Source organism: Phragmites australis, chromosome 10 (assembly GCF_958298935.1).
Source record: "Phragmites australis chromosome 10, lpPhrAust1.1, whole genome shotgun sequence".
In the NCBI taxonomy this organism is placed as follows: Eukaryota; Viridiplantae; Streptophyta; class Magnoliopsida; order Poales; family Poaceae; genus Phragmites; species Phragmites australis.
In genome coordinates this window covers 4,833,263-4,846,899 of record NC_084930.1, presented here as the reverse complement: position 1 = coordinate 4,846,899, position 13,637 = coordinate 4,833,263, and the positions used below count along the sequence as shown (strand labels likewise).

At 43.7% G+C, this 13,637-nt stretch overlaps 2 protein-coding genes across 2 annotated transcripts; one reads left to right on the top strand and one right to left on the bottom strand.

Annotated features, from left to right (window-relative positions):
- The first annotated feature begins 2,065 nt into the window (after positions 1-2,065).
- On the top strand, positions 2,066-2,912 carry LOC133883215 (SKP1-like protein 1B). The gene has a single exon (XM_062322453.1). It carries the CDS (start codon positions 2,292-2,294, stop codon positions 2,826-2,828), a length of 537 nt encoding a protein of 178 aa, XP_062178437.1. The 5' UTR covers positions 2,066-2,291; the 3' UTR covers positions 2,829-2,912.
- A 3,029-nt stretch (positions 2,913-5,941) lies between these two features.
- Positions 5,942-13,132, bottom strand: LOC133883244 (uncharacterized). Its single transcript, XM_062322501.1, has 9 exons — positions 12,923-13,132; positions 12,701-12,818; positions 12,103-12,302; positions 11,869-12,014; positions 11,206-11,297; positions 10,750-10,997; positions 10,381-10,450; positions 6,568-6,630; positions 5,942-6,480 (listed from the first exon to the last, which is right to left on the bottom strand). Exons 1-9 carry the CDS (start codon positions 13,078-13,080, stop codon positions 6,292-6,294), a joined length of 1,284 nt encoding a protein of 427 aa, XP_062178485.1. The 5' UTR covers positions 13,081-13,132; the 3' UTR covers positions 5,942-6,291.
- Between the last annotated feature and the right edge of the window lie 505 nt (positions 13,133-13,637).

The window sequence follows — 13,637 nt, the reverse complement described above, 5'->3', positions numbered from 1 at the left end:
TGACCAGCGGATCATACAACTCAAGCAATGACGTGGCAGCATGCTAGTGGGTGCACGCAACCAAATAATCTTTTGCTAACAGATTTCACACAACAATATTTCTTAAACCACTTATCCGATTTGCAATCGATTTGCATCACCGTATTCTTTGTAATTTTGTTAACAAAAAAGATCCATGTTAAATATAGTTTGACGCAAAAAAAAATATGGATCTCATATATTATACTCTCAAATTTGGTAAAGTTTAACATGACAGTAATACAAAAATCATTTTTGTCTTCAGATTTTAGCTATGGCCATAAATTGGCTTGGCCATAATTCAAACACTTCTTTTCCATGATTTAGCCATGCTCAGGTTTTGACAGTGCTAAATTTTGGTTTTGCTCCCCTGCGTCGTAAACCAAACAGACGCATAAATTAGATCGTGAACAGCCCACACCCTGCCACGATGTTCACTGCAGGTGCAACCTAAGGCTATGCTGCTTGCCGCTTTAATCCTACGGGCTGGGTCAATAATGTAAGTGATATCTAAAAGATAATTTTATGTTACTATTTAATTTTTTAATTTAATTAAATAGGAGTAAATATTTAGTTATTTTTTATCTTTAGGCCGATCTAATGACTAAAAAATATTAAACTTGCATGCTAAGCTTTGGTGGCAAGCTGCTTGCCAACTTACGGTTGCTTGCGGTTGCGGACACTGCAGGAGCCCGAAAGGAATTGACTGCCACGATGAGAACGAGGCGCATGGCCACCTTATATTATGTGATGGATATTAGTAGTACTAAATGTTTTTTGCCACCATTTCAGATAACAGTGTTTTGACAGGATATGTCTTTGGAAAATCCTTTGTTCCCTAAATACTATCGACGATAGCTAAGCGCATTTCTATGTGATATTAAATACATGCGCCGAATGTACCGTGATCTCAATATATGACCATGCAAATTGTCTTCCCAGCAATTTAATAATGCTGAGATATAGTGCTTAAGAGATGGCAAATATTAGGCACAAAGTATATATCCATGAAAATTGGCACAAACGGATTAGCTATATGTTTCACAAGAAAAAAAGGCGCACACTCAGGGTGTTCCGCTCGAGAAGGAGAATTGCTACCTCTATTTCCTATCTCCCCTAAGCTTCCCCTCGTATTTACCCACTTATACAACTGGTAGAAAAAAGAAAGATGCTAAATTTCAATTATATAAAAACAAGGGTCATTTAAGATGAAAATCTAACGACCTGAATGTCGTCTTCCTCTCTCTAACCATTTTCTCAACACAACTAACAATCCCGATCAAATTTCTCAGCAGCTACTTACCTTCCTCATATTGCTCCATCGCCTAACCAACCTCCTCCGTCTCCGGCGTTATCCCTTGCGCCTCCAGTGTTATCCCCTCAGCCGGATCTGTCGCTGCCACTAGCCCGACCCTTCTTAACTAGATGTCATCTGCCGCCTGCGGCTAGGATTGAAAACAGTTCAGATATTTTCCACTCTGGATCTGTATAGTCTTATCCAAATATAAATCATACATGGATATGGATATTTCTTATCCGGATAAGTATACGGAAACAAAAAAGCTTTTTGAGCCAGATACAGATACGAAAACAGATAATATCTAGATAAGGATATAGATAATATCAGATTCACCCGGCCATTGAAGGACAAGCTCATCACCATTGTCAACAGTACAACAGTTCACCATGACCCTAACTACTTAGACTACATTACTATTTTTGTTGTTTAATTTATTTTTCTTATGTGTGATGTTATAGTACATTGTTATTTTTATACATACAATATAAAGGGTCTTTATAATTTGACAGATATATAGATCCATATTTGTATTTAATTCATATTCGTATTATATTTGTTTTCGATACTATCCGTTTTGTTTCCGTATCTAGGATTTCTGTATTCGTTTTCGTTTCCAATTATAAATAAGGATAATGATATAAAATGATCATTATCCGTTTGTATCCATCCATTTTCACTCCTAACTGCGGCCGGCGACGTTCCCACTGTCTGGGCTAGGCCTAATGAAGGGACCATCATTGGAGTCAAGACAATCGGGTTCCTCATCGGAGTAGAAGCTCTGTTCCACGTCGGAGTAGTGAAGCAGTACAATAATTCTGCTCCGACTCCACGATATGTCCCTCCTCTCGTCCTATAAATCGATCCATATGTGTGCTACTCGCCAATTGCAAATCAATCTGAGGAGATAGCACTTCGATCCATCACAAAGCCAGCGTTCCGGCGACCACGTACACGACCGAGGTAACAGCTAGCGATGGCTTCCGACGGCACCGACCAAGGGAAGGGCGTGACCATGATCACGCTCATCAGCTCGGACAACGAGTCGTTCGAGGTGCCGGAGGAGGCGGCGAACATATCACAGACCATCCGCCACATGATCGAGGACGACTGCACCGACGGTGGCATCCCGCTCCCCAACGTCACCGCCACGGTCCTCGCCAAGGTCCTCGAGTACTGCATCAACCACGCTGCCGGAAAGTCCTCGAGCGCCGCCGCGAACTCCGAGACGGCGAGCTCCTCTAACGCGGCCTCGAGTTCCGACAAGGAGCGTCTGGCGACCTTCGACAAGGCGTTCATGGACGTCGTTGACCTGGACATGTTGTACGACCTCATTCTGGCCGCCAACTACCTCGAGATCAAGGGGCTACTGGACCTCGCTTGCCAGAAGGTCGCCGACATTATCAAGGGCAAGACGGTGGAGGAGATCAGGAAGACGTTTGGGATCAAGAACGACTTCACGTCCAACGAGGAGGAGGAGATCCGCAGGGAAAACCAATGGGCCTTCGAGTAGTAGCTAGAGGAGTTTAGCTAGCTTAATTAGTTTCTTTTTTTTCGATTTACCTTCATTAGTTTGTTTAGGCATGCTTAAGACTATGGATGGCAATCGACGGGTACGAGTACCCGTTGGTTTTCTACCCACCCATGGTTATATCCACGAACGCTCGCAAGTGAAGAGCTGGTCCTAAATTTATTACTCGTGGGTATAGCCGTTTACCTGTGGGGCAGCACAGCGATGTGGCATGACAGGGCAGTAGGGTGGGTCGGGGCGAGGCGACACGACGGGGAGGCACAGGGCGGCAGCGGCGAGACGAGGCGGGCTAGTGCAGTGGCGGCACGACGGGGTGGGTCAGGACGGGATATTTATATGATATAGAATGCTAGAATTTGAAGATGAGATATTTATATTACAGGTATACGAGTTTCACAGGTATGAATATGTCTTATCTATATCCGTACCCGTTTACCCGTCGTTTTTACCCACGAACATACCCATGAGTACCATGTGCTACCCATACACTATCCTATTCGGGTATTTACCCGCGAGTAAACGGTTAATCGAGATAAATTACTATCCCTGCTTAAGACACACATCTAATTCATTAGTTGCTTCTTTAATATCAGTTAAAGTTGTTTCTTAGTCTCCAAGGTTTAATCAAAGATTAATAAGAGTTAATTCGGCTACCCTTGATCTGTTGTTGTCTCAAGTCTCCATTTATCTGGTGCTCGTTCCACCGGTCTGATGTTTTCTGAAGGTAGAGGTGCTGCTTTTGATTAAACTTCTCTAGTAGATTAATTGCAATTTTTCGTCTTCAAAATACCAAGACTGTGAATAACAAATTCTGCCCAAAATATCAAATCCCTGTTTAAGTTGTTTTTATTTGTACTGTATAGTAGTGCATCATCATCTCCATGGCTGTAGGAAGGCAACATGCTAGGAGGTGTTTGCCCTAACTGGCGTAAGAAGAGAACATGCTAGGAGGTATTTGTAGGCAATTTTTCAAACAGATGTATATATTTGTAATTTTTTGATTTAACAAAATATAAAAATGAAAAAATTGCCACGATATCAGGTCGAATTGGGACATTGCAGGCCTTGCAGAGTATTATAGCAAGGGCAATACTAATGAAGCAAATCCAATTGGTGAAGAATATATTATTGTAGATTAAACACTTAAATTAGGCGTTTATGCTTAACCTAATCACTAAGCACCACAAATTGGTAGCGGAATGCGTAAACAGCATGATCTGACCTTGATTAATTGGCAGAAGAATTGTAGCGGAATTGCGTAACCAAAAGAAGAACTGATCCCACATCCATGGGAGAAGATTGTAGTGTCATAAAAAGGAACCATTCGTGCCGGACTCCTCTTTATGCCCCTTGCCTCTGCAGAGGATCTGCTGCCTGCAGATAAAAGTTCTGCAATGGCGGTGATTGACGGTGAGGAGAAACAATGCTTGCATATAGATATTACCTTGGAACAGCCGGAAGAGATCATGCTACGAAAGGCAATTGATCACTTCCGCCAGAACGCTGAAGCGACAGTCTACCAGATGCTTTGGAAGTCTAAACATAATACTGCATACATTCAGGTTGAGAAGGCAAGCACGAAGATGCAACAGGTTCAAACATGTGTGATCCCTCACTTCCTCAACATTGTGGGTTGCACAGGCACCCATCATCTAGCTGCAAGGCTTGTGCTTAAACAAGTATTGGAAAGGCTTGTGCTTTTCCAACAGCGGGCATGAAATGCTAGGTGTTTGATTGGGCTTTAGTTTGTCTATGCCCAAGCCATGGAAATCCATGGATGCGCGCGCAGTTTTGAGCAACATGTCGCCGGCTGCTGCAAGTACAAGCAGGAGACCCAAGCCAACAAGGGGGCGGCTGGCTCCGGCTCGCCGGGTGATGCCGGCACGGTTGCAGCCGGCGCATCGCGCGCCGGGTCTGAGCGCGGAGACGGCTCTGTCCATCCTCGTCGACTGCTCCGGCCACTAGATCTTTCACTCGCCTGCAGATTGATGCACCAGATGTAGTTTAATCCCTCGTCTGCAGTTTAATCCCAAGCAACACCTGCAGGCAGGAGGCAGCCTCCGTCCGGCCGCTCGTCGAAGGTCACCACCCTCGAGGCCTCGACTTCCCCATCCACCACGGCACATTCGACGCGGACGAGCAAGATGACGCCGGCACGCCGCATGCGGCATGCGATCGATAACCGGAGCACACGCCAAGGGGAGTACACCGTGGTCGCTGGCTCACCCCCGCGCCCACGTGCGGGGTGCACCGCCGGGGCTCTCAGCGCCGAGGTCAGGGCGATCACTTCTTCCTGGCTTCGCTCGCCGGCGGGTGGAAAAGCCGACAGGGGGTGGTCGTGATTTCATTTACCGTCCACCCCCTGGTTAGCTGAGAACCGACCGATCCATATCTCATGGTCAGGATTAAGCATGAGACACCCCAGACGAACGCGTTGTGAAGTCAACTGAGCGCTTCCGCGCCCTCCCGCGGCGCTGCTTCGCCGGTCTCGCCGCCGCTCTCCGGCGAGCTCCCGAGTCTTACATGCACGCGCTGGTGTTCGTTCGAGCTCCCGAAACGCTGGAGCCCTTCGGGGATCGGGCCGGACAGATTGTAGTACGAAACGTCGACGAGCGTCAGGTTCTTCTGGTCCAGGTCCGGCAGGGGCCCCTCGAAGCTGTTGTTGGAGAGATTCAGCTCCAGCAGCCCGGGAGAGAACGTGACGGAGCTCGGTATCCGACCGGTGAAGGTGTTCTCGGAGAGCCACAGCTTCTGGAGCCCCCTCACGAGCGAGAACGCGCCGTCGGGGATCCTGCCGGCGAGGGACGGCAAGTTCATGGAAGAACAGATGGCTAAACTCCACGCTGCTCAAGGCCTGTTTAGAAAGGGTGTTTTGAGATCCAAAAACTTTGGATTTAGTCAAATTTAAACTAAATCTTGAAAATTCCTGAAGTGACCCTCTTCCAAACAGGTCCTTGGAGAATTAGAGCTGGATCCATAGACTGTTGTTCCGGGGTATACAGTGCGTGCTTTTGTGCTCGCATGCTTGGATGCAGTTAAGTATTGAATTGGGAAAATTCTACTCAATTTGATGCAATGAAATTTGAACTGATACAGATTAAACATGGTTATAGTTCACTTAACTTGTATCGGCACGAACTTCCTACAATGCAAAGGCAGGATAGAAGCTTAGGGTAATGCAGGACCCACCATTTGCGAACTCCAGTAAGACGTACAATGGAGGGCCCAACCTAAGTGCTCTCTCTAATAAGCCAGACCTCAAAATCCCAACTAGTCAATACATGGAAAATGTGCAACACATCACCTTTGCCATGAGCACTACCTATCACCTAGCATATGACCCACAATCAAATCCGGAAATTTCAATATCTTCTCAGTAATCTGATAACCAAAGTATTCAATTGTTGAATCATGTATCTTGTGTTTTGCTCGAAGATAACTGCATCTAATCAACAATGAAGCACCTCTGTTTATTGAAATCTTCGTAGCCAACATCCACTAGACAGAGGCCGTCTGGGGGTGCCGGAGGCGCTGTTGCACGCCTGTCAGCGGCTTCCATCAGGTTCAGCAGAGCATCTTCTCTAGCACCAGCAGCTGCCTCTCTTATGGCAGTAGCAACGAGAACCCTAACCATCTGTTCAGTGTAATCTAGTGAGAACTAGCAAACATATGATGCCTGAGGGTGATGTTACAATGTCGCATGAAAGCTTGTTGTATTTACCTTGCGTAGAAACCTGTTCGCAACTAGCTCAACGCACATGACCCTCAAGCCTTCTTTGCAATTCTGGAGGGAAATATGAGCAAATAAAAAACAGAACTTAACATTTTCACTATATAGAATAATAGGGGGGAGGGGGATCAGACCAAGTAATCAACAATCGGAACTACCATGTTGGGATCAGTAAATAAAATCTATATAATTATAATAAAAAATATAGGAATAAATTTTCCCTGCCGGTTTGCCCCACCATCCGCCGTCGTCATCCACCTGGAGCGAAGAGCCGCCGCCGCCGCTTGGAGCAGAGCAGCCGCCGGTTCCCCGCTCCATCCGCTGCCGCGGCTACCGCACTCCACAGAAGCTGTCGCCTCCGCCGCCGAGAAGGAAGACCCGACTCCCTGGACTGAAGCCGCCGCACCCACCATCCAACATACACAGCATCTGCTGCCGAGAGCTCGGGCTGGGGATGGCGACGACCTGAAGAGGCATCTAGGCAAAGATCAGCAAGGGATGGCGCTCTCCCTCGCTCTCGCTCCTCTCTGCGCCCTCGCCCCCCTCTGCTGCCCTTCTCGCCATGAATCTTTCTAGCTCTTCTTGGAGAGAAGGGTTATGACGGGCCCTGCGTCGAATCTCATCGAACTCAAGTAAGACGAGGCGCTCCCGTGGCTGGTCAGGGACTGGGACTTCTCCGCTGGCCTGAAGTTTCAAGATGAGGTGCTGCATAAGTTTCACTCGTTGGTTCGTCACCCTTCTTCTTCCTTAGATGGTTCCTTCTTCCTCCTTGCGTTTTTTCATCGTTATACTTTCAGATTGACAGAGAGTTCTGTCAGTCTTGCTCTTCATGCCTGTCTGGGTGGTTCTCCTACCAGTTTTCATGTTCTATTCCAAAAAGACAGGCATTTCTGTTTTTCGGTTGCTTCTAAACAAGTTGGCTTGTTCGTTTGTTCTCTGAAAAGATTCATTTCCAAGCACTTTGATGTTTTTTTCATCTCTGGAGAGATGGGGGAGATAAGTGGGAATTAGAAAAGAAGAAATGGGAACAAGAAGAGAGAGATATAGTTGGACTCTTGTTTCTCACAAGTAGCACAAGAAAAACCATGCCAAACGGGTCTCCTTCAGAAGAAGACTTGTTCTTGATTCCCTTGAGAAGAAATCTTGTCCTCCGGAGCTCTCTTGGGTGATCAAAATTGGTGAAATCTTTTGTCCCATCGTTGCTCATAGTGATTCTGGTTTCTCTGGAAATGATTCTGGTTTTCTCCGTGCTACTCTGCCTCCTATCGATGATTCTTGCGCTAATATTCTTCAATCTCGTGGAGATATTCTTGATGGTCAAAGCAGTCAAAGCCAAATTCAAATTCATGTTGGCAAAATCTTTGAGAAGCTGAAAAATGATCTGGGCATTACCTTTGCTGTTGGGCGTGCAAGCACCTCGGCAGCTCAGGCTCCTCTGATGAAGCATGCTAGCACGGGTACAACTTCCAACCCCTCTCCTACACAGCATTTAATCTTTTGCTCCAAGTGCTTAGGGGAAGGTCACTTTGTCAGAGAATGTGCAAATGATCTTCGCTGTTTATTTTGCTATAACTATGGCACCAGGCTAATAGATGTAACCTTCCTAATTCTTCACTTAGTCAAGGACCTAGAAGCATCTCTCACCACCTGGCTGATCAGCTGATGGGGCATGATGTTGAACAGATGCAGCAAGATCAAGTTTCAGAAGCAGGCTCAGTTAACTAGGCATCATCTTCAGCTACATCACAGTTCACTCTAGCGCTTGGAGCTGAACTAAATGTTGAAATCTCAAACAAGCAGGCAATGGAAATTGAGCAGATGGGCAGTGGCATTCAGAATAACAACAAACAGCTTGTGTTGTACCAACCAGAACAGCAAGAAGATGACAAGATTCATGGAAAAAAATCTCAGAAGGGCTATCAGTGAGTATCTCCAGCAACTACAGAGGCATGCTAGATCAATCAGCACTCTCCCAATTCCTGCATCTCTCATCAAGTTGAACTTTAAAGAAACTGAAACTGCAACTGAAAGCACAAAGCTGATGATAAATGGCAGTGGGGTTCAGCCTATGATGCCTTCTGACCCTGCTTTGAATGATATGGATATTGATCCTAATGAAGATCATTTGGGCATTGGTTCTGAAAGTGAGGGATTATCTCTGTTGCTTGTAGTGGCTCAACACATGTCTGCCCCAAGTCTTCCCCTTCTGACTTGGAAAGAAACTGTTGAATCAACAACCCTACTGCAAGTACTTGTGGCTGTAATTGAGTACATTGAAAGGGCAAGAAGGCACTGCTTGTGGAGAGGGTATGCTATCAATGCAAAAGGTCAACCTTTGATTGCATGGAAAAAAGTAACCAAGCCAAAATCAAAAGGGGGACTAGGAGTGGTCAACCTCAGAAACCAAAATTCAGCCCTTTTGATTAAACACTGGGACAAATTCTATAACCAAAGAGATCTGCCATGGGTGAAGCTAATATGGTATTCCTATTATGCAAATGGTCAGATTCCTCATGCAGCTACTGAGAAAGGATCCTTCTAGTGGAAAGACGTGTTAATATTATGTGAGTTGTTCAGAGGAATGGCATCATGTACAGTTGGAAGTGGAACAACTGTGCTTTTCTGGTTAGACTTATGGAATGATCACCTCATACAGGAGAAATTTTCAAGACTTTTCTCTTTTGCAAAAAACAAGAACATCTCACTTGCCGATTTCCTAACAAATAACTCCATTGAAAGGCTTTTATCAGCTCTAGCACATGAAGAGTATCTCAAATTACAAGAACTTACCCAAGGAATTCAGATACAGAAAGGTGCTAAAGACTCATGGAATTACATTTGGGCATCAGTGCATACTCGACAAAGAAGTTCTACAATTTTCCTTACAGACATATTTCCCCTCCCCAACCTTTCAATTGGATCTGGAAATCAAAATGCTGCAATAAATTGAGAGTCTTCATATGGCTTCTCATGATGGACAGACTGAACACTAGGAATATTCTAAGAGGAAAATTTTGAGGGTTGATAATGGCAACTATAATTGTGTTCTCTGTAACACTCAAACAAGAGAAACTGCTTTTCATTTCTTCTTTGGTTGTCAGTTCAGTTCAAGCTGCTGGAACTCCATCGGAATTTCATGGGATGTCAATGAGTCCTTTAACATGATGATAAAAGGCAGAAGCTCTTTTGCTTATCCTTTCTTCATGGAGGTCTTCATCATTGGAGCACGGCATATATGGAAGCATAGAAATGGCCTTATCTTTGACAATAAACAGCCAAGCTTGCAGCTCTGGCGGAGGAACTTCGTGGAGGAAACCCTTCTTCAAGCTCATAGAATTATGAAGGGAAAAGACAGTAGATCATTGATTGGGTCACTCCCTTGAGTTAGCTTGGCTCCTTGGCTAAGATTTAGCTTTCCCTTTCTTCCCCCCCCCCCCCCTTCCCTTTCTTTCCTTGTTTGTACAGTTCTCCTTCCTTTTTTAGTAATAATATTACCACAGTAGGGGCTTCCCTTACCCTTTTTTTCCCTAAAAAAAATCTATATAATCCGTGGAACTAGATATTATGACATGCAGCAAACAAATTGATCTCATGTTGCAGAAAGGAACACTGTAAACTTCTATGTATTACTACAATCACACATGTGGTGTCACAGTAGTACTAATATGGAAGCTTTATGCATTATACTGCCATTCATATGGGCAAAGTAAATCACAATCTGAAAAAGTTACACAGTGCTTAAATTGATAACTGCAATCTACGGTTTATGCAATAATTAGAGAAAATGATATATACTAGTCTCACCTCATTAGCAGAATATAGTTTGGCAACTGCAGCACGAGAATGGAACATGAAACATTCCGTAGGCGGTCCACTGAAAAAACAATAGAGCATCAAGAAAAGTAACTGATGAGTTGTTTTTTTAAACTTAAGAACAAGTACAAAAATAGAGACTTGGAATCCATATTAATAGAAGCACATAATGTTCTCTTCAGTTGACAGGCAGAAGCATGGTAGAAAATTTCAAGAAGGTTTCCATGAACGACCATGCCAGGATTAGGTGATAAAACTATAGTTCACACATTTAGAAAAATCAAGGTGCTAGAGACTAATCTGCGAGAAAACCATTTCTGTACACCACATGTTATGAACACATGATTACATGAAACTTACACACTCCGTGAAGCTTGCGTATCACGTGCAAACATCTTGTAGGATAGTGTCTTTCCACTTAGTTGTCTAATGATTTTGTCAACCTTGGCCACATCAAAGCTCTGAGGTTTTATATTGTGCTCAGAATTCTCTGGTATTTTAGAGGACTGTTCTTCCCCTAAGATTAATTTAGCATCCTCATCAAGAGGAAAAATATACAAGTATCTCCTCCATTTGGCTGAAAAATTAGGATGGAATTCACGTGAGACCTGCAAATTGTGTCATCAGTTAATATCCAGCATAACATCATGTATGGTGGTCTTGATATTCTCAAAACTTTCATCCACAAGAATAAACCATGCTCCCATACTGGAAAATAAATGATTAACCGCAGATAGCCAGTATCAAATGATGTCACCACTAGCAGCATAAATGTCAAGTGCAATGATATATCCTGCAAAAAGGAATAAGAGATACCTCTGAAACATGCAATGGTTTTAGTTTATCTGGAGCAGCCTCATTTATTGCGTCTTTTATATCTCCAGACTTTACATCTTTTCTCCATGTATCTAAACGTAACAGTAAATATACCATGTCAGTAATCAGGAGAAGTGCATGATCAAGAAAATTGCTCTATCTCACCATGCCATTGAAGTTAATTTTTCAGATAAGTGCACAAGACTGTTTATATATATTTGCTAACAAGTTCTGTCAGACCTAGTGAAATGGTATGCATTGGTAGAGTTAGACGACTGAGGAACAAAATTAACACTTATGTGAACAATAAGAATATTTTGGGCATCTTTTGGCCAAAGTTATGGATCGCATTGCTAGTTTGTTACACATTACGTTTCTTGGATAACAAAGCAGTGGCATATTTGGTACATATTGTTGTGGTTAACGATTTGCTAATGTAAGATCCACCGAAAGCAAATTATTTGTATCATCTTCTTCTGGGAACCATCAGATATTTCCTTCGTCAAAGTCAACTATACCACAATTTAAATAGCATTTACACATAAACTATATGGTTCAAGAGATTTTTAAATGCTGCATAATAAAGTTCACAAATGTGGTTAATTTAGCAAAAAAAAGATAATGCAGAAAGCAACAGTATATGTGTTCTCAAGGTTAACTAACAAAATGAGCAAACTTGCTGAAGAGCAGTCACCCCTTTGTCAGTGCGCCCAGCAACAATGGCATAGCCTTCTACTGGCAAAGATCTTGCTTCAAGCTGTTTAGCTTTTCTTTCATCAACAAATTGTCCAAGATGTTTTTCCACTAAACTGCAACCAGTAAGAAGTAAAAACAATATAGATATATTATTCTCTTAAATGCAAATAAAGTGAAGAGTAATAGGTTGAACAAAATTACCCCTGAACAGTATTGAGGCCAGGCTGCTTCTGCCAACCATCAAACGACCCCCCATGGTATGAAAGAACAATCTTAAAGTTTAATCTTTCCCACCTTCCTCCTCGATCTTTTGAGGAAATAGTTGTCATTTGTTTTTCTGATGGTGTTGGGGAATCTTCTCCAGTAGTATCAAGGGTGTAATCTTTCAGTGGAAGTAGAATCTAAATGAATTTCTTAAAATTAAAATACGAGAATATTAGGTCAACTGTAACGAAATAAAAAAAAAACGAGCCTATGCATTGATCCAAATTCCAATTGATCCTGGAGATTTTCAGCTCGACCAGTCTATGGCACATCTGGATTAGCTGTGTTGGCTAATGCGAAATCCAGATGTGTCAGGCCATGTATTCAACTTTCAATCGTCCAATACTTTTTCTGACCTGATTGAGTCCTTAATTTACCTCAAAAAGAAGATCTATTTACTGAACGATATTACAACTCGTCATAATAAAAATAATAGTCAGAAGGAATCAACATTATTCCCCCTTCCTTCCTACCCAGCAAATCAGAAAAATATACCTGGCTACCATAGGGTGGCAAAAAGTTTGTTCCTTCTCACCTCATCTTTCCCAAACAGCTTGGCGAGCCCCGCGGCGCCGGCGCCGGTGCGCACGAGCTCGGCGTAGAAGTCGACCACCCTGCTCCACGGCTGCGCGTACATGTACTCGTAGCTCTCCCTGCTCAAACCAGCAACCAACAAAGCTCCAGGGCTCAATCTCAAAGCCCTAAACACTAGAGCAGAAAGTGAGGTGAGTAGGGAGGAACAGGGAGGGGCGGTTACTTGGCTGTCCACCGGAGGTGGTGGCACGCGTCGGTATGCTTGTATTGCACGTGCTCGTCTCGCTCCCTCGCCGCCGCTGCAGCCGTGGAAGCCGCTACAGCCGGCGGCGCCGTCGCCTTCGCCGCCGTTGCCATGAGGGGTCGGAACTTGGCGAGCATGTGCTTGAGTCGATGTGTTCTTTTTTCGGCAAAATGACCCACATGTCAGTGGGTTTTCCATTCCAAAGTACCCCTTAGACCAAAAAAAAATCAGAGAAAAATGGCACAGGTGTTGTTTTTTGGAATTGCCAAGGTCTCCGAAACCCTATTTGATTAATTTTCCTGGTTTAAATATAGTTGCAACATATAGCAAAATAATAATATTATGAAACTGCTTTTAGAAACGAATGTAGCAAACAAAATTTCAACGTCGTTATAGAAAATACATTCATAAACAAAATTTAAATAGTTTGATTGCACACAAGTCATGTTCAATTGTAACTCTCCAGCTGAATAGCGATGAAAGGCAGCCCCAATGCAGCCAAATGCAACGAGCAAGTTGATTAACGTCGCATTTTGGGATACCTTGAGCGGTTGAGACAAAAACTGCCTGAGGTTTTCTGCAGCTCTAATCAGGAACCATTTTTCTTTTTTAAAAAATTAAACAGAAGGAATGTGTTATAGAGTCTATCAAATATTCACCTAGAGGCAACTGTCTCAAAAAAAAGTGGTGTTAG